Source organism: Heteronotia binoei, chromosome 21 (genome assembly GCF_032191835.1).
Source record: "Heteronotia binoei isolate CCM8104 ecotype False Entrance Well chromosome 21, APGP_CSIRO_Hbin_v1, whole genome shotgun sequence".
Lineage (NCBI taxonomy): Eukaryota > Metazoa > Chordata > Lepidosauria > Squamata > Gekkonidae > Heteronotia > Heteronotia binoei.
This window is the reverse complement of record NC_083243.1, coordinates 121,001,089-121,020,866: the sequence shown is the minus strand read 5'-3', so window position 1 is coordinate 121,020,866 and position 19,778 is coordinate 121,001,089. Positions and strand designations below refer to the sequence as shown.

At 40.5% G+C, this 19,778-nt stretch overlaps 1 protein-coding gene and 1 non-coding gene across 2 annotated transcripts in view; one reads left to right on the top strand and one right to left on the bottom strand.

The window, feature by feature from the left end:
- The window catches only part of PRMT3 (protein arginine methyltransferase 3), a 121,212-nt gene that overhangs the window by 80,537 nt on the left and 20,897 nt on the right, over window positions 1-19,778 (bottom strand). Inside the window, exons 9-10 of the mRNA XM_060262279.1 lie at window positions 12,399-12,520; window positions 3,895-3,994 (exon numbers count right to left, since the gene is read on the bottom strand). Of these exons, the coding sequence (XP_060118262.1) occupies window positions 3,895-3,994; window positions 12,399-12,520 (222 nt within the window). The remainder of the gene's footprint in view (window positions 1-3,894; window positions 3,995-12,398; window positions 12,521-19,778) is intronic.
- On the top strand, window positions 18,918-18,984 carry TRNAI-GAU (transfer RNA isoleucine (anticodon GAU)). The gene has a single exon. It is a non-coding gene; the product is annotated as a tRNA-Ile (tRNA).

Genomic DNA, 19,778 nt, shown 5'->3' with positions numbered 1-19,778 from the left:
AATTTTATGCATATCTCTGCTTGTTTAATGCTGGTATGTGATGTGCCTTGGGGTTACAGTGTGTTTAGGAACTGGAACAGCTTGACCAAAGTGCTGTCAGCCTCCATTTTCTTTGCCAAGTCTGGCTCAGGACTTCCAGAGTGTCACAAGTGCCAAGTGTTGTTGAGAGTTGTTTGTGTCACAGTGCAGCCTGGCCTTTTCCTCCACAAAGCACTTATGACCAAGGCATACAGGTGGGACAACAAACTCTCAGAGTATTTGCAGGACAAACAGCAGGCTATCTGGAAAATGAGATGGTGGGGAAAGATACATTTTCCCCAACTCTATTCACACAAGTTTCCACGGGATCCAATCCTATATTCATAGGACAGCTTTTAAAACAGGTTTGCTATAGATAATCTATCTATCTATCTATCTATCTATCTATCTATCTATCTATCTATCTATCTATCTATCTATCTATCTATCTATCTATCTATCTATAAGACAGAAAAATGCCCCTGAAATTTGCATTTACTAGTTCAAAAAACTAGAACTACATATTTGAATGGTAAAACTAGAAGATAATTTAGAAGGAAAACATTCCACCCAGGAATTCTAAAGCAGCATTCCATTTGTTCTGATACTGTCATTTAATCAGTATTATTTTGATATGAGGAATCAAAATATGAAAAAGTAAAATCTCTGCTAAAAGCCTCTTCCCAAATGTATACACCAAATTATCTCCTCCTACAGATACAATGAATATTCTGGAAAACAGCATATTGCACAGCCGTTCTCATTTCACAGTTAACTACTATATGTAGAATTACTCTAATTACTGTAAAACATCATTACCTCTTAAAATTCTATACCTCGAGGGAACAGAAGCATAATTTCGCTTGCATATAAAACATCCTTGTTCACAAAGCCTGCTCACCTAGCTCTATAGTACATCTCTTCAATAATGCACTATCTGGGGCATGGTTCTCAGTTTTAACTAGCACACTGTAGGTGTACTTTTAATGTCTTCAAAATGCTACAGTAGTTTATACTTAATTGCAAAACTAACAACTTTGGCACCACTACCACTTGATCATAACGGATAGCACTATTTATTTCATATCCTTCTTCCTGCCACGTGAGTGTACATGCAAGGCAAGAAGTAAAGGTCTACTATATTCACTTCTGAAAATCACCACATTCCTTCTTATGTAGTCCTTTTTTAGATTTACTATATACTCAAAACACTGCATGTTTTCATATAATATAGATGTAGAGATTCCTAGAAAAAAAAACAGCATCAAGAAGATAAACAGAGATGTAAAGGCTCAAGGGGAAAAACAGGGGAAGGGGAAAAGGGGGAGTCCCCGCCTTCATGTTTTCCCCCCTCCAGGCCTTGGAAGTTCTGAACAAACCTCCTGTGAAATAGTTTCTCTTTTAGATTGAGTTAAAAGATTGCAAAGATAAGGTGGGTAAGCTGTAGACATACACAGCTCTTAAATCAAAGATGCATTCCAAAGCTAAAATAATATCTAATCTTCATGAAGGAAGCACGCAGGGTGCATTGCTTCTCATACCTTCTGTTGTCCCGACTTCCCCTTAGACGATTGACACAAATACTCACAGACTGAGTAACAATTAGCTTATTATCCTATCTTGCTGGAGGGGAGGGAAATCAAAAGGAGGTGGGGCAGAAACTGCACTAAAGCCTAAGAGGAAAACTCTTGGAAGTTTCACCAAAAACTGGGCTCTCTCCAAACAGCAGCCAGAGAAGGCAAAAGACAGCATCTAGCTGGATCATAGAATCACAGAGCTGGAAGGGGCCTCCAGGGACATCTAGTCCAACCCCCTGCACAATGCAGGAAACTCACAAATAAGGTACATGTACTAAGGTAGCATCAGCTTGCAGTTTTCTCTCAAGTACTGGGTATATTTGCAATTTTTCTTGTAGAAAGCCAAGGTATTTATAATGTTTAAATTCTATAAATATGTAAAATACTGCAATCAGGTATACTAAGTTATAAATGATGACTTTTATGTTGTTATAGCAGTAAAATTAGCTTAGGTAGCAAATATGTTCAGGTTTTTTCTGGAGGAGATGCTTTTTTCCCATGCCTTCAAAATTTCTAAAATTTTTACAACTCAAAGTAAATAGCAGTGCCTTAACAGCTTACATTCTCTTATATCCTGCAGTTGTGTCTAAAATATATGGTACCTGCCAGGAGACCAGAAAGGTTAAATATTTATATTCAGATACAATTTTCTGTACTTAAGTAGAACAAAAAAGCAAAGTTCAGCAGGTAATGGTTAGTAAACAGATGTACATTCTGGTCTAAGTATACTAGTTTATGCAAAATCAGCTTTACTGCTTAGGCTACAAGTAATCTTTATTGGATACATAAAATATGCCAGATATATTTAGCTTTTTAAAAGTAGGCCATGTACATTTTATTAGACTCTCATTCATGCATAATACAAAAAGGGGTTCCAGTCTACACTATTATCACATGGCTAATAGGAGCAGAACCCACTGATGAGAAACTACTTTTTCATTCTACCTCTAAATTTGAGGAAAGCAGACAGCTGACAGGGTTTTTTCTTGTTTGCCACTATGGAAAAAAGTATGAGTACCTAAATGTATCATCTGAAAACATTTCTGTGTTTTCAACAGTAATTTTCTCTATGCAGGGTCTCGACGTTCCATACAGAGATAACAGCAGAGAAGCCAAACATTACAGAGGCCAATGATAAAAAGAAGGAAGGTTGGGGGGCAGCTACAGAAATAACTTAGATTTACATTCAATTTTCTCCTTTCTCATACAAAACTGATAATGCTCAGAGTCACCAAAATGTACAACTTGTTGCATTTCTAAATCAGGCAGCCCAAAGAAAATTCTAAAGACCTGTAACAAACCAATCCAGTACCCTGCTGTCATCTCAAACAAAAAAACTAAGTTGCTGGTTCAGTCTGTCAATATGTAATAAAGGTGGTCACTTCTGATGATTTTTCAGTTGAGCTAGCAGCTTGCTTAAACACTGCTTTTTCTGACAAACCTTGTATTAAAATGTGTAGAATTTTCTTGCTTTCACTTTGATGAAACTGTTGTGTTGTTACTATGGCTTTTTGCTGATGCAATAAAGACTGATGGACTGACAAGCCAGTCTGATAAAGTGTTAAATCCTGGACTGCATTACAGTGAGATACCTGAAGGCTTTTAAGTCTTTCCTACTTCTAACATGTCTGAAGCATAAAAGATACCTCAGGGACAACCAGTTCTTTGTAAGTTAACAGCACCATTGCTGCCCTGTCAAGCTCTGCCAGTCCTTGAAAAATTCACTGAGAACTGGATTCTTCATCAATTAACTGAAAAATGTTAGAACCTGAACTTCAATGGGGCTCTGTTTGACAGATCATCCCTTATGCTTGTTTGGCATTAGTATCTCAAACTATGGCGACAGATCAAGATGAGCAGCTGTGTTAGTCAGTCTGTAGCTGTAGAAAAGAGTCAAGTAGTGCCTTAAAGACTGACAAAATTTGTGACAAGGTTAGGTGCTTTCGTGAGTCACTGCTCAGTTCTTCAGATGTATCACTTCTTCAGATGCAGCTGAAGAACTGAGTAGTGACTCACAAAAGCTAATACCCTATCACAAATTTTGTTAGTCTTTAAGGTGCTACTGAACTCTTACTCTTTTCTACTATCTCAAACCAATTACTACAATCCAAATCTGAATTACAGAAACCTTACACATCCTTAACCTGCATATCCATGCACAATACTAAAGAAGTTCCCTAAAAATGCAAGTCAATAATTTGAGCCTATAATTACATAAATCATTAAATTCCAGATTACGTATTTCTTTCATAAAAATCTAGTTTGTTTTTATTACTAAGTAGCATATTGGTTCTCTTACCATCCATTCAGAAATTATAACATCGACTTTTTCAGCAGGCAAATCAACTTCTTCAATTCTTCCTTTGATTAAAGAAATGGTATCTTCAAGTCTGTTGAGTCTGCAAAAACAGTGATACCTGGTTACATATTTCATAATATGGATTTACTATACTGACATTAGTGTAACATGTCATAAGAGCATACAGAATGTATTGAAATACCACTACAGATTCTTTTCTAGGGAAAACATGTATTTTTCTGCACTGTATATTAGTAAGATGCTCACAAAAGAATTATTAATCCTCCAGTAGCCTATATTAACCCAAACTGTCTGAATAGTAATTTTGTGCCCACCCCCACTTCCCTCCAAAGAAGAGTCCTAGTGTTATGGCTCACCAGAGGATTGGACTTGCATAAAGAGACTTCTGGTACAAACAGTTTTTTGTAGCCTTGGGTAGGCTGCACACTCACAGGCTGATCTCTCATCTGTGACATACTAATTAGTTGAAAATGTTTGAAGGGGGGGGGGGGGGAGCTTGTGAAGAGAATGATTCTTACCAGTCCTAGCGGAATTAGTCCTGATAAACTAACTTGTAAATTTAGTCCCTTATGCACTGCAGTGGGAGCCTTGAGCTTATTTTTCAAATAAATTATTCTAATATCTTTACCTTTAAGCACCTTAAAAATGGTCTACAGGTATATGGGTGGGATCCTACTGCATATTTTGTCAGCACCCACACATTTCCCAGGCACAAAGACACTTTGAGGCAAGCCACAGGTCATGTAAATGCAAGACTGTCTTTGTTCAGCAAAGGAGGAAAGCATGAATAGTAATTTTTAAAAGTTTTATTAGTTTTCTAGCAATTGAGGGCATGGGGTAAGAGGGGATAAGAAATTATAGTTACAAATCAATCTTAGTCTGCATATAGTATACTTTCATAAAATACAAGTCTGCATCTAATATGCTTTCTTAAAATACATAAATTGTCACACATTATTATCTCTTAACTTTACATCATCAATATTTTGGTATTTTTATATTGTAAGTCATCTTATTAAAATACCTATTCAAATTGACATTTCTAATAAAGAGAATCTTATAGTACAAAATACAGGAGAAAGAAGTTCTTTACCAAAGAATCTTAAGAGTCTTGAGTATCTAGCCAAATATAGAATTTCAACCAGTATTTTCTTGCTTCCTCCTTAGATTTCCCAGCCAACAGCTGGGGTAAGTAGACAAGCTCCACTATTTCCAGAATATTCCCACCAAGTCCGTTCTCATGGGAGTCTCCTGAAGTTTCCATCTCTGTGCCAGAAGAATCCTGGCTGCTGTGCAAATATGCGCCAACAAGTGTCTCATCTCTTTGGGATAGTCCTCAGGAAATATTTTCAATACAAAAACAGTTCTGGTCTGAATTGAATCTGTGTCTTCATAATTTTCTATGATAGTTCATGAACCATTTTCCAATAGTCCTTCACCATCTCACATGTCCACCACATATGATAAAAATAACCCACCTGTTTAGTACATTTCCAACATTTGTTAGACATATTAGTATACATCTTACACAATTTCTGTGGAGTCATGTACCATCTATAAAACAACTTATACAAATTTTCTTTAAAGGTTACTGACTTGGTTAATTTAATGTTGAATTTCCACAACCTCTCCCATTCTTCTAACATGATATTATGACCCAAGTTTTTGCCCATTGGACCATACAATCTTTTACAACCTCATCTTGCATCTTCATCTGTAATAGGTATGCATATAGTTTAGAGATTAGCTTTTCTTGAGGACCTAGAAAGATTGTGTCAAATGGATATTGCTCTGTATTAAAGCCTACCATCTTGTCTTTGGCATACCTAGATTCAACCTGCATTCTCAATCACCAACTCATTTTAATGTCCATGTTTTCTAGCTCTTCTCTGGTTTTCAGTTGATTGTCTTTTTCCAGCAGGTCATCATATCTGTAACTCTGAGTAGGTTTTAAAAGATTTGGAAGAGTGAATGCTTCCACTGGGGATACCCATCTTGGGATTTTCTGGTAAATTCTCGTTTTTAACCATAACCATGTGTGGTACAAAGATTTCCGGAACTAATAATTCTTAAAGTAAGAATGTCCTTCAAGTCTTTGATACCATAAATATGCATGCCAGTCCAAGTTAAAATCGTATCCCTCTAGCAGCAGTTGTCTCGTCATTCAATTGTATCCAGTCTCTTACCCACAGGAGCACAGAAGCTTTATAATACAGTTGCCAGTCTGGAAGGCCCATACCTCCTCTCAGTTTAGAATCTTGCAGTATCTTTAGTTTGATTCTTGGTTTTTTGCCTTGCCAAATATATTTAGAAACCATCTTATTCAATTCGTGAAAAAACCCACTATTTAAGAATACTGGGATAGTTTGGAATAGAAATAACAGTCTTGGTAGAATATTCATTTTTATTGAAGCTATTCTTCCCATCAAGGATAAATTCAAATCATGCAATTTTTCCAAATCTTTTTTAATCTCTTTGAGAAGTTTGATAATTGTCCATTTTTAAACTACTGCATTTGTTTGAGATGAGTACACCTAAATATTTGATTATTTTCTCATACAAAAATCCTGATTTTTGTTGAAGAAGTTGAATTTGCTCTATCGTCATATTTTTTGTCAAAAATTTTGTTTTATGGCAGTTGATCTTCAGTCCTGCCCAGTAACCAAATTGATTAATCTTGTTTGTAAGACAGTCAATTGAATCTAATGGTTGCTCTAGTATAAAAACCAGGTCATCCACAAAGGCTCTCAATTTATATTGTTCATCTTTTACCACCGCTCCCTTAATACTTGTATCTTCTCTTATCTGGTTATTCAATATCTCTAAGCATAAAATAAAAAGGAGTGGTGACAATGGACAACCTTGTCTTGTACCCTTTTGGATATCAATTGCTTCTGTTAATTCACCATTCACCATCACTCTTGGTCTTTGGGAGGAGTATATTGATTCTATTGCTCTCAAGAAATTTTCACCACATTCCATTCCCTTCAATTGTTGCAGCATAAATTGCCAACGAACATTATCGAAGGCCTTCTCAGCATCCAAACAAATTAATGCCAATTGTTTCTCTGGATGGGTCTCATAATATTCCAATATATTACAGATTGTTCTAACATTGTTTTTCAAATATCTTCTAGGAAGAAATCCAGCCTGGTCTTGATGCATTGTGTACTGTAGAACTTTCTTCAGGCGTTGTGCCAATATTGCTGCAAAATTTTTATAGTCCACATTCAAAAGAGAGATTGGGTGATAATTTTTTATATCTTTCAAATCTGCACCTTCTTTTGGAATTAAGGAGATTGTAGCTTCTTGCCAAGAAGCTGGTATTTGGGCTTTGTCTTGAATCCTTTCAAGGAGACATTTGAACGGTAACAGTAAGGACTCCTCATAAGCTTTGTAAAATTCCGCAGGCAATCCATCTGGACCTGGGACTTTACCATTTTTTTGAGATGCCATTGCGTCTCCCAGTTCCCTTATTGTTATTGGTTCGTTTAAAATTTTTTGTTGTTCTTCTGTAAATTTATTACGATTATATTGGCTAATATATTCTTCTAAATCTGCCTTATGAACTTGTTTATCTTCATATAATTTTCTATATAATTGTTCCACGATTTGGCATATCTCCTGTCTTTCAACTTTCTCTTTGTTATTCTCGTCTTTCAGAACTGGTATTATTCTTTTGGCATTCTCTTTTCTCATTCTATAGGCCAACCACCTTCCAGGTTTATTAGCATGTTCAAAAAAATTTTGTCTTGCGAATTTCAGTTTTATCTCCATCTCCTCTATAAGTAATAAATTGAGTTGTTGTGTTTCTTTAACCTTATTTTGAAACTCCTGTCTTGTCGGTTGCACTTTTAAATTCTTTTCAGCTTCTCCTGCTTGCAACATTAATTTTTGAAAATTTTCAGTTCTTTCTTTCTTCTTCGCGCTATATCTGATTGCAAGGCCCCTGTAATATGCTTTAGCAGTATCCCAAACTACTTGCATCTTTACATCTTGAGTTATGTTCTGTTTAAAAAAAGATTCCATTTCAACCTTAGATTCTTTAAGAAAATCTTTATCTTTCAAAATAGAAGTATTTAACCTCCATGATCTTCTCATTTGTGTACCTTTGAGTTTCACCATTACTGGACTATGGTCTTGATATAACTCTTGTAATCATATTTCATAAACATAGCATATAAATGTATGATGAAGTCGTCTTTCATTTTGCTTCAACTGATAATAGCATCTGCTGATTCAGTGCAAAACTATAGCTTTTGCTCCAAAGATATCCAGGTGTTTCATTTTCAAAATAAACTGCATGGTTATTTAACAAGTAAATCTGAAATCAAGTTTTAATGGCATTTACTTTCTCTGAAGCACACTATATCAATCTTCCTTTCATATGCCATTATTGTGACAGCTAATGTTAGAGAGGACAGAATAATTATTCACACCACTGAAAATTATTTCTCCAGTGCAATTGGTATCTCTGCCCTTTCTTCAACATTTGTTATTCCTTCAACCTCTCTACACCTGACTTTCAACCCAACACAGTAATCTCATTACATTTTTAATAACTTGGGAGAACTGATATTTGGATGATGGCAAGTTATGGGTGAAAAGTTTCATGAACTAATCTGCTTGTATTTAACAGGGATTGCATAAATATTGCCAGAATATCCCATTCTGTGTCAAAAGTTGCTAGCACCCAAGTAGTAGTTATATTAAGCAAGTATTTGGAAGTTAAGGCTCATTTACTTACACACAGTGCATTTCCCTGGGCACTGGGTCACTGCTTGAAGACACTAGTGAGTGAAAATAATTGAATAGGTGACTATTTCCAATTAACACAGTAGAACATCACCAAAGATGGATGGATCAGCAGCTTCCTACTGGAGAACCAGAAGTATCATTTTAAAGTCCAAGGGGAAAAGGACTTTGGAAAAAAGTTTGATTGTATGGAACAAATGAATGGCTCACCATACAAAGGCAGCCACCTCCTGGAATAGTGCAAAACAGCCTTTGCATAATAGCTTGGATGGGCAGCCCTAATAACCTCTAACTCATGAAAGAGCAAGAAAAGAAAACCTAGGAAATGGTTATATAAGCTAATCAAGCAAGAGTTCTGAACATGCTTTTCTTGTTCTGTATTATTGTGGCAGTTTTGACAATTTTGACCATGTTACCTCACCCAAACTCCACTTGAAAAGACTGCAGTATTTTCTCTAACCAACCTATCTTCCTAAGAATCTCAGTTTCAGTGGTAGCTAAGTCTGTTACCAAGCAGAGCTAAATAACTCATCTCTGATCTGTGACATCATCGAGAGCCAGTCCAGCTCTAACTCACTGAGGTACACGGAGGTGTGAAGAACTGGACAGCTGAAGGGTTTTTTTTGTAAAGAGGTTAAATGTGAACATTTATTTTTTGAGCCTCTTACTTGTTCTTTTGCCACTCAAGGCCTCTATAAGATAAATTGGCTAGAGTTAGGGGGGGAAATGACAATGGTAAAAAAGAAAATTGCTGGCCAAATCTTGAGCACTTTGAAACTGCTTTGGGACCTTTAAGAAACTGGCTAATAAAATTAAGTATAGGAGAGAGAAATTGTGCTTTTAAAATGCATTCAAACTCAGTGCTCCAATTGTCTCTTAATCTATAAGCCCAATTAGTATCAGACATTACCTTATGCATGTTTTAAAAAAGCACATATTTGATAGTAATATATGGTGCAGGAGGCACTAAACATCTTGACACCAGCAACTGATCTACTCCTGGTCAATAACCAAATTTCAGTATGACTCTATATGCTCCAAACAGGTTAAAGTGATATCTATTGTTGTCAGGAGCAACAAAGTATAACAAGGCTGTTACAAATTGTATAACTATTTCATTTGTCTCTAATTCGCATTCCAACAGTCAGCAGATGTAACCTTACAGCAATTGTTCCCCATGTACTCCAAGACATCATTCATCACTGTCATAAGATTAGTTCTCTTTAATCCCTCTTTGCCCTTAGCGTGGCATGCAAATCAAACAAATCCAAAACTGTTATGCAGACAGGTGTTTTCATCACTCTGTTTCCAAGTGTAGCAAGGGCTTCCTGTACGTTTATTGAAGCGATTTTTTTTTTAAAAAAATCCAAATGACAGCTTTGGAATACTACAGCTGTTCCACAATATTTCAGAGCAAGTCTGAATGAGGTGCTGTTCCACAATAAACATACTCCAGACATATTATATGGAAAAAAATTCAAAGGCCCTGATTTCCAATTCTTTAAAAAAAAAGAACAAAAAAGATTCCAGCTACATGTTTGGGTTTCCTTTTCAGTAGTGTGCAGCTTCAAATTCTGATGAGGATATTTTGCCTGCCTCATATCTTATAACACATCCAGCATGTTTGCTTAAAATGCCTTTAAAGCCTCCTAAAGCCTGCATAGGCTACAAACAAAATGAAAATGAGCTCTGAAGTTTAGCTGCTATAACATAGATCCAAACAGATCCTTGTGACACAGCGACTGCCTTCAAACTTGGGTGCTAATTTTGTCTGCTATTCCCCACTGAAAGTGTCCAGTAGAAAGTCTCAAGCTCAATTAACTGATCTGTTCCTTGTGACTTTGAAGTGATTTTAAATAAGGCCTTTACTGATAATGAAAATTAAACTATGTAACAGTGTTTGCCTCCAGTGAGACAGGTAACCTATCAAGGTCAATCAGCACTGCTTATGGATTCTAAAAGACAAATTAAGGAAGTGCAGATTGATTCACCAGAATAGCAATGGTCTGTTAAAGTGGCATCTCAAACCAAAAGAAATTATTTGTTCTAAAGAAATGGTATCATATGTTTATATTAACAAAACAGAGCCAGATAACCCTCACCTCTGCCATCCAAAGCCTATCCTACTAAGAATACTCTTCCCAAGTGAGATGCCTTGTAAAACATTATCCCAGCTCTATTGTTTTCTCCTAGCAGTAATGTGCCATTCAAGGCCTAAACAAGCCAGAGAGAAGCACTTGGTCAACAACACTGATGGTGGCTGAAGTGTCAAAAAGGAGCTAGATTCTGGCTCTGAAGTCAACCCAAAGCCCTCACACAAGAGCCATGACTTGCTTTCAAACTTAGAAGGTACTAAGTTAATACAGCATGCCAAAGATCATTGCAAGATGTTTCTAAAAATGCAAAAACAATGACCATAAGGGAAAAAGAACCCAATGTTGTCTTATAAAGAAAATATATTTTAAAAAAAGAAATACTGAATGTGAAATGCCTAAGGATTCTGAAGTGGATCTGTAGCAATAACTTAACACAGATAGTCTTGCTAAATCTATTCCCTCTCTCAGATCTAGTACATGGCAAGGTTTCTTTGTGTACATCATTAACAATAATGTGGACTTGGGTCCACCAACAACTGCTATGGAAAAGCACTGCCTTAAAAGAGAAAGCTTCCTGCCCACCATAGATATTTCAAGAACTTTACCTTTCTCGCTCATATTGGTCCCCTGCTCTCAAAACAGCAAAGCACAACAGTGGCCAAGAGGAATAATGAACTGCAGGAACACTGTTCCTTGTACATGTTCAATACAAAAAGTCTTTGGAAACATTACGATGTCAGGTAACATTCAACAGAAAGTAATATAGCAGGTCTATACTATTTGCAATCCTTACTGTTGACAGACATGGCCAATGGCTCATCAGAAGTCTCAACAATCCCAGCTTTCGTTTAGTTTCTAGACTTCACAAAAGAAAAGGGCAAGTAAAGGATGGTAATCTTTAGACATATCCATCTGTACTAAACAATTTTCCTACTTTCCCTGCTCATCCTGCAACTTTCCAAATGGCATAGCTAATCTTTCAGTATTTTTAACAGCTTCTATGGAACTATCTTTCTACTGGAATAATCAAAGTCAGAAAGAGCAGTCTACTCTGGAATGGCTCTCCAGGGTTTCAGGAGGGAGTCTTTCACATTGCCTACCACATGATCCTTTTAGCTGGAGATATCAGGGACAGAATCCAGGACCTTCTACACTCAAACCTGTGAATATTCCACTGAGTCACAGCCCCTTCCCCAATCATCTGAGGGATTATAGGACCGACAATGGTCAACATGGACTTTTTAAGCAGTTACAATGGTGTCATATGTGACCTAGAAAATTTTAGTTAAACAGTAGTTCCAATTCTGTGTGTGTGTATACACACCCTTGTAGCTGGGATGCAGAAAGACCAGGCAAAGACACATTTAGTCATCATTACTTATAGATGAGTGGTGAACAATACTGCATTTTGAGATTTCAAAAGAAGCAGGTATTAAAGTATTGTGGGTGCAGAAATTAAGTGCATAAGTAGAAATGCAATAATGCTAGGCTTTAAACATTGTGTACACCCTTCTTTCTCGCATGCAAACTTCCTAGCCCCTATGATCTGTGTTATATACAATCTTCAATTTTAATATGAATAAGAGCACAGCTTATTACTAAAAGTCACTAATTCAGAAGAACTGTTCCTACCTAATGATGTCCATGGCCTGATAAATAATTTCAGACTGGTCCACTCCTATAACCTTCTTTGCACCTGCTTTGGCAGCAAACATGGAGAGGATCCCAGTTCCACAGCCCACATCTAAGACAATCTAGCACAAAAAGGCAAAACGTCATTATTACAAGAAGGTTGGCTCTGTTGATACCAAAACAGATTCTGAAAAATGACTCATAAAAATTTAGCATACAAGATTAATAGTATGGTCTTATGCTGGAGTAAATCTGCATAAATTTGCACCGAGGTTCTAACAAAGTAATAACAAACACTTGAATGCAGTAATTTTAACTTCAATGGAATAGGCAAGAACATGTGTACACTTTATAGGCTGCATGCAGAAGACTCGAGGATTTCATCTGACCACATAATTCAAGGATTAAAAAACCTTGACGTAAATCAAGACTGAACACAAATCTTTATAGTGTTTCTGAATTTCTTAATTATGAAAGCATGAAAACACCTTCCAATTAATAAGAATGATTTACTTCTCCATTATAAAATATATCCCTTGAACCCTAAGATATTCAGGGTGTGACCCTCCAAACTGAATGTGTTGTCAACTCCTGAATTAGTGTTAATGTGACTAGTCATTTATTTGCAATAGCTACATTTTCTTATTTGTATACAAGCATAACCATCAAGTATGAAAAAAGGAAAATACAGGGGGAAAGAGATGGTGAGATAATTGAACACACAAGGGTTTAAGTATGAGACAATTATTCAAACTGCCAAGCCTGGTGGAGTACTCTGATTGCATTCTAGTGGTGCCACTTATGGGTCTGTAATTAAAGGCCTGTCACTTTTTTTTTCATTATAGACCCTTCAGTGATTTTTCATTTCACTACTGAGATGCACTACAAGCAGCAACCTGTCACAGAAAAAGCTGTGCTGAGAATTTTAAAAGCCTCACCAAAAATTCACAGAAAAACTGTTGGTTATATAATAGTTTAACACAGTATACTTTTAAGTGTGAATACTGGATTTATAGAAACATTGAAAAAATCTGCTACTATCTATCTTCATTAGGCATAGCAACTAGAGCAGGGGTGTCAAACTCATTTGTTTTGAGGGCTGGATCTGACATAAATGAGACCTTGTCAGACTGGCCATGTGTGTCATAAAATGTAAGGCCAAGTAGCAGAGATTTAGACTTTATAAAGACTCTATGAAGCAGTGTAACAGTACAGAGACAGCCATGTATAGTGATCAGTATCAGCATAGTACCTGGGAAGTTTAAGTTGAAATTTCCCAATCTGCAAAGGAAATGTGCTGGGTGAACATGATCTGAACACACACTCAACTTAATCCACCTCACTGGCATGTCATTCTTCCTCATCTATATAGTTCACATTGCTTTCCTATTGAGAAAGACTGGACCAAGAAGGCATGAATATAGTGAAAAGGGAGAGTACAACCTAGTTGTACCCAGGAGAGCTCTGGCATAACACATAAATATTCTCTCACTCTCTCTCTGTAGCAAGGCAAAAAGCTAATACCTTGAATAAAACTTTGTTTACTTTAAAGGTACTTCGTATTATCCTGTGTGGTTGAAGGAACTGGGCAAAGAATCTCTGGCTCTTTCCCTCCTACCTCAGGGGACAAGGAGGGGGAGGAGTCTCAGGAAGAGGGGCTTGGCTCAGTAGCTCTGCTGAGCAATTGAGAGAGCATGGCAAAGCAAGCTTTCTCTTCCCCCATCCTTCCCAAGGGAGGAGCCTCAGCCAATGGAGAAAATAGAGGCTTTGCTCTATAGTTCCTGTGTGATTGAGAAAGCCTGGCAAAGCAAGCTGTGATGCAGAAGGGAGCAAGAGAGAGGAAGAAGTAAACAGACTTGCTCTCAGGCCTGATAGGAGCCCTTCGGTCTGGAGACATGCTTGGCCAGTCCATCACTTTTACCCTCAGCTTCTTTAGCAAGGCAGTGGTCGTTTTGGAGGTGTGTTTGGGGTTGTTATTATGTTGGAATACTGCCCTGAGGCACAGTCTCCAAAGGGAAGGGGTCATGCTCTGCTTCAGTATGACACAGTACATGTTGGCATTCATGGTTCCCTCAATGAACTGTAGCTCCCCAGTGCCGGCAGCACTCATGCAGCCCCAGACCATGACATTCCCACCACCATGCTTGACTGTAGGCAAGACACACTTGTCTTCGTACTCCTCACCTGGTTGCCACCACACATGCTTGACACCATCTGAACTAAGTTTATCTTGGTCTCATCGGACCACAGGACACGGTTCCAGAAATCCATGTCCTTAATCTGCTTGTCTGCAGCAAACTGTTTGCGGGCTTTCTTGTGCATCATCTTTAGAAGAGGCTTCCTTCTGGGACGACAGCCGTGCAGACCAATTTGATGCAGCATGCGGCGTATGGTCTGAGCACTAACAAGCTGACCCCCCCCCGCCCCTTCAACCTCTGTGGCAATGCTGGAGGCACTCATAGGTCTATTTCCCAAAGCCAACCTCTGGATATGATGCTGAGCACGGGCACTCAACTTCTTTGGTTGACCATGGCGAGGCCTGTTCTGAGTAGAACCTGTCCTGTTAAACCGCTGTATGGTCTTGGCCATTGTGCTGCAGCTCAGTTTCAGGGTCTTGGCAATCTTCTTATAGCCTAGGCCATCTTTATGTAAAGCAACAATTTAAACATGTAAGGGAATAACTTTAAAACAGATAAAACCATAAAAATCAATAAATATTCCAATATATACAGAGATCTGGCAGGTTGCATTAAAATTCTCAAGCTAGGTGTAGGCTAACCAGAAGAGGGTTGTTTTACAGGCCCTGCGAAACTGAACAAGGTCCCGCAGGGCCCTCACCTCTTCCGGTAGCTGATTCCACCATGTAGGGGCCATAACAGAGAAGGCCCTTTCTCTTGTAGCTTTCAAGCGGGCTTCTTTCGGCCCAGGGACAGTAAGGAAGTTTTGTGATCCCGACCTCAGTACTCTCTGGGGAACATGCGGGGAGAGATGGTCCTTCAGGTAGACAGGTCCCAAGCCATATAGGGCTTTAAAGGTGATAACCAGCACCTTGTACCGGACTCGGTATATCACTGGAAGCCAGTGCAGAGTCCGAAGACCCGGCTGAATGTGCTCCCACTTTGGGAGGCCCAATAACAGCCGGGCCGCGGCATTACAGTAGTCCAACCTCGAGGTGACCGTAGCATGGATCACTGTTGCTAGGTCGTCGCGCTCCAGGAAGGGGGCCAACTGCCTTGCCCGCCTAAGGTGAAAAAAGCGGACTTGGCAGCGGCTGCTATCTGAGCCTCCATCTTTAAGGAAGGCTCCAATAACACCCCCAAGCTCCTGACCTTGTCCGCCGCTATCAGCGGCGCACCGTCAAAGGCTGGTAGGGGGATTCCCCCTCCCGGGCCGCGGCGACCCAAGCAAAGGACCTCTGTCTTCGCAGGGTTAAGCTTCAGCCCGCTCAGTCTGAGCCACTCAGCCACGGCATGCAATGCCCGATCTAGATTTTCCGGGGCATAGGTCGGCTGGCCGTCCATCAGTAGATAGAGCTGGGTGACACCCTAGCCCGTACCTTCGGGCAATCTGGGCAAGAGGCCGCATGTAGATGTTAAATAACATCGGGGAGAGAACCGCCCCTTGTGGTACACCACAATCAAGTGTGCACCTCTGGGACAGCTCCCCCCCAACTGCGACCCTTTGTCCCCGACCATCAAGGAAAGAGGAAAGCCACTGTAAGGCCAACCCTTGAATCCCCGCGTCGGCGAGGCGACCCTTCAGTAGCCGATGGTCGACCGTGTCGAACGCAGCCGACAGGTCTAACAACATCAGCACCGCCGAGCCGCCCCGATCCAGATGCCGTTGAAGGTCATCCACTTGGGCGACCAGCACCGTCTCCGTCCCATGTCCCGGGCGAAAGCCGGACTGAAATGGGTCAAGGATGGAAGCATCCTCCAGGAAGGTCTGTAGCTGCATCGCCACTGCCCTCTCAATAAGTTTGCCCAGAAAAGGTAAATTTGAGACCGGCCGATAGTGTGCCAATTGGGCCGGATCTAAAGATGGTTTCTTTAAGAGGGGGCGGACCACGGCCTCTTTGAGCGGCATTGGAAAATGCCCTTCCGTCACGGATCTATTTATGATATCCCGTATAGGATATCTAAGGTCACCCTGGCAAGATTTAATAAGCCAGGAAGGGCATGGGTCCAGTTTACAAGTAGTTGGGCGAGCAGATAAGAGAATCCTGTCAACTTCCTCCAGGCTGAGGGGGCTAAAGCCGTCCAGCATATAATCCGAAGACAGACTCGGGGCCTCGATTTCGCTAACTGTCTCAAAATTGGCAGGGGGGTCGGGATGGAGTGACGCGATTTTATCCACAAAAAATTTCGCAAAAGCCTCACAGCCTATTTCCAATTCAGTAGAATTTAGTCTGCCTTGCGGCAGCGTTGTAAATCCTCTAATTATGTCGAACAATTGTGCCGGGCGCGAAGTTGCGGACGCAATCTTAGCCGCAAAGAACACTTTCTTTGCAGCTTTGATTGCCATCTCATAGGCCTTCAAACTCTCTCTATAAGATGTTCGGGTCACTTCGTCTCGAGTACGCCGCCATTGCCTCTCCAGTCGTCCGAGTCCCCGCTTTTGTTGCCGCAGCTCCTGGTTGAACCAGGGCGACGGCTTCGAGCGGGGACGCAGAGGGCGCTTGGGTGCGACCTCCTCGATGGCCCTGGAGAGCCCATCATTCCAGGACTCTACCAGATCATCCAGGGAGTCGCCAGCGGGCCAGGTGTCCCGAAGGGCCGTTAGGAACCGTTCCGGGTCCATCAGGCTCCGCGGGTGAGCAAAAATACGCTCTCCGCCTAAACAGGTTTTGGGTGACACCTCCATATGAGCCTTAAGGGCAAAGTGATCTGACCATGGCACTGCTTCCATTGCAATATCAGTCACTGATATTCCGGCCGCAAAGACCAGGTCCAACATGTGTCCCGCCTGATGAGTGGGCGTTGTAATAACCTGGGAGAGTCCTAGTGTCGCCATGGATGACACCAGGTCCGTCGCCTGGCTGGAGGCCGCGTCGTCGGCATGGACATTGAAGTCACCCAAGACCAAAAGCCTTGGGTGCTCCAACGCCCAGCCCGCCGCGGCCTCCACCAGGGACGGTAAGGCGCTGGCCGGTGCGTTAGGCGGTCGGTACACTAGCCAGATCGCCAACCCCTCCCCAACATCCCACATCAGGCCAACACATTCTATGCCTGGAATCTCTCGGGCCGGAAGAGCCCTAAAGGAGTAAGCCTCTCTTATGAGAAGTGCCACCCCTCCCCCCCCCGCCCGCTAGTCCGTGACTGGTGGAAGACCAAGTATCCCGGGGGAACGGTCTGGGAGAGAGCTACCGTCTCCCCCTCGTGCACCCAGGTCTCGGTCACGCAAGCCAGGTCCATGTCCTGCTCGGTCAGAAACGCTCGCAGGACAGAGGTCTTATTATTAATGGACCTGGCATTGCATAACACCAGTGACGGAGGCGAGTAATTCAGCCTGGCCCTACTACTTGTCACCATCGGGATGGGACGGAGGCTGGAAGGGGGTCGAGCACTGTTGTGTCTCGGTCTCCTTCCCTTATAATTCTGCCTCGTCCCACCGTCGTATCTTCCCCTCCCCAGGAGTACTGGAATCCCTAGGCCAGTCATCTCTTGTTAATGTTCCCTAGTCCGATGGAACCGTTAAAGCTACCCTCTCTTCCTCACCCCTCCTTCCAGCCAATCTATCTATTTATATAAATTAATAAAACTAATCTGCCAATTACTATCTAGCTATTTAATTAACTCCTATCTAACTTCTCACTCATTAGCTGAAATCAAATTAATTTAATCTAAAAGCTCATTAATTGTAAAAACCCTCCCAATAATTATCTTTCCTTAATTAATTTGCCACCAATCAATTTTTAATTCCCAAGCTCGTACCACTAACAAGCCACATGACACCAGGGAGGGAAAACGGCTACTTGGGCCCCATTTGGACATTATCACTTAGGGGTGCACTCACTTTTGTTGCCAGCAATTTAATGGCTGTGTTGCATAATTTTGAGGGGACAGCACATTTACACTGTTATACAAGCTGTAGACTCACTACTTTACATTGTAGTCAAGAGTCATTTCTTCAGTGTTGTCACATGAAAAGATATACTTAAATATTTACAAAATGTGAGGGGGTGTACTCACTTCTGTGACATATTGTATTTCTGTTTTTAGCTCTTTCTATCATGACTGATGTTTTACGGATGTTTACAAATGTTTACACTACAAGTATTTTGAGAGCCTCCATTAAATTCTTTTGTATCATTTATAATGCAAGAATGATATTCCTGCTGAAATCAATGTGCAAAAGATAAAATAGCCCATTCCACCTGATCATGTCAGTTAAGGTAGACAGAGAAACAAAATAAAGCATGATAGAGAAGCAAAATAAAGACTGAATAGGGAGAATAAAGGGAGACACTGGTTGACAAGCCTGAAATGACATTCAGTTGTCTATTATTAGGAGAGGGATGGTGGCTCAGTGGTAGAGCGTCTGCTTGATAAGCAGAAGGTGCCAGGTTCAATCCCTGGCATCGCCAACAAGGGTCCAGGCAAGTAGGCGTGAAAATCCTCAGCTTGAGACCCAGGAGAGCCGCTGCCAGTCTGAGAAGACAATACTGACTTTGATGGACCAAGGGTCTGATTCAGTATAAGGCAGCTTCATATGTTCATTACCCTCATAAAATATCTATTTTGGCTGAAATTAACATTAAGGCTATCTACATACATAATGACATTTAAGGATTTTTAATGTAGAATTTATGAGATGTCAATAGGGCCTTCCAGATAAACTGGACTCCCAAAGATTTTTTTGAAAAGTATGAAAGGTCTCAAAAAAGGCAGAGTGCCCTTCTGTATGCAGTTGGTAACATTGGCTATGACAATGCTATGTAGGAGGCAAAGGAAAAATGGAAAGGAGGATGGCTTCAGTATTGCACAGTCACGGATAAGAAGGGCAATCTTCACACACAGAAGTAACACTGTTCCCAGCTAGGCATTAGTAATCCAAAGAAAACAGTTACAAGAACTCACTTAGCTACTGTTATTTTTTCCTTGAATTTCCATCTCCTACTGCATGTCAATGAAACGACCCTTGGCACTTACCGTGAGGGGTCCTTCTCCTAAGAGGACAGGAGGACATCTTGGGTGTTTCCCACTGTCCAATCAGGGAGGCAGGAATCTTAAAAAACTTCCCCTTCCTGTGGCTGTGGGAACCACCCTCCTTCCAGTTCGGGTGACTCCGAGAAGCAGTAAAAACTCTTGCAACTATCGCTGCGATGAAAAAGTAAACTAACTGGTGGTCGGTAAAAAACTTGGCATCAGCCTCCTAGAC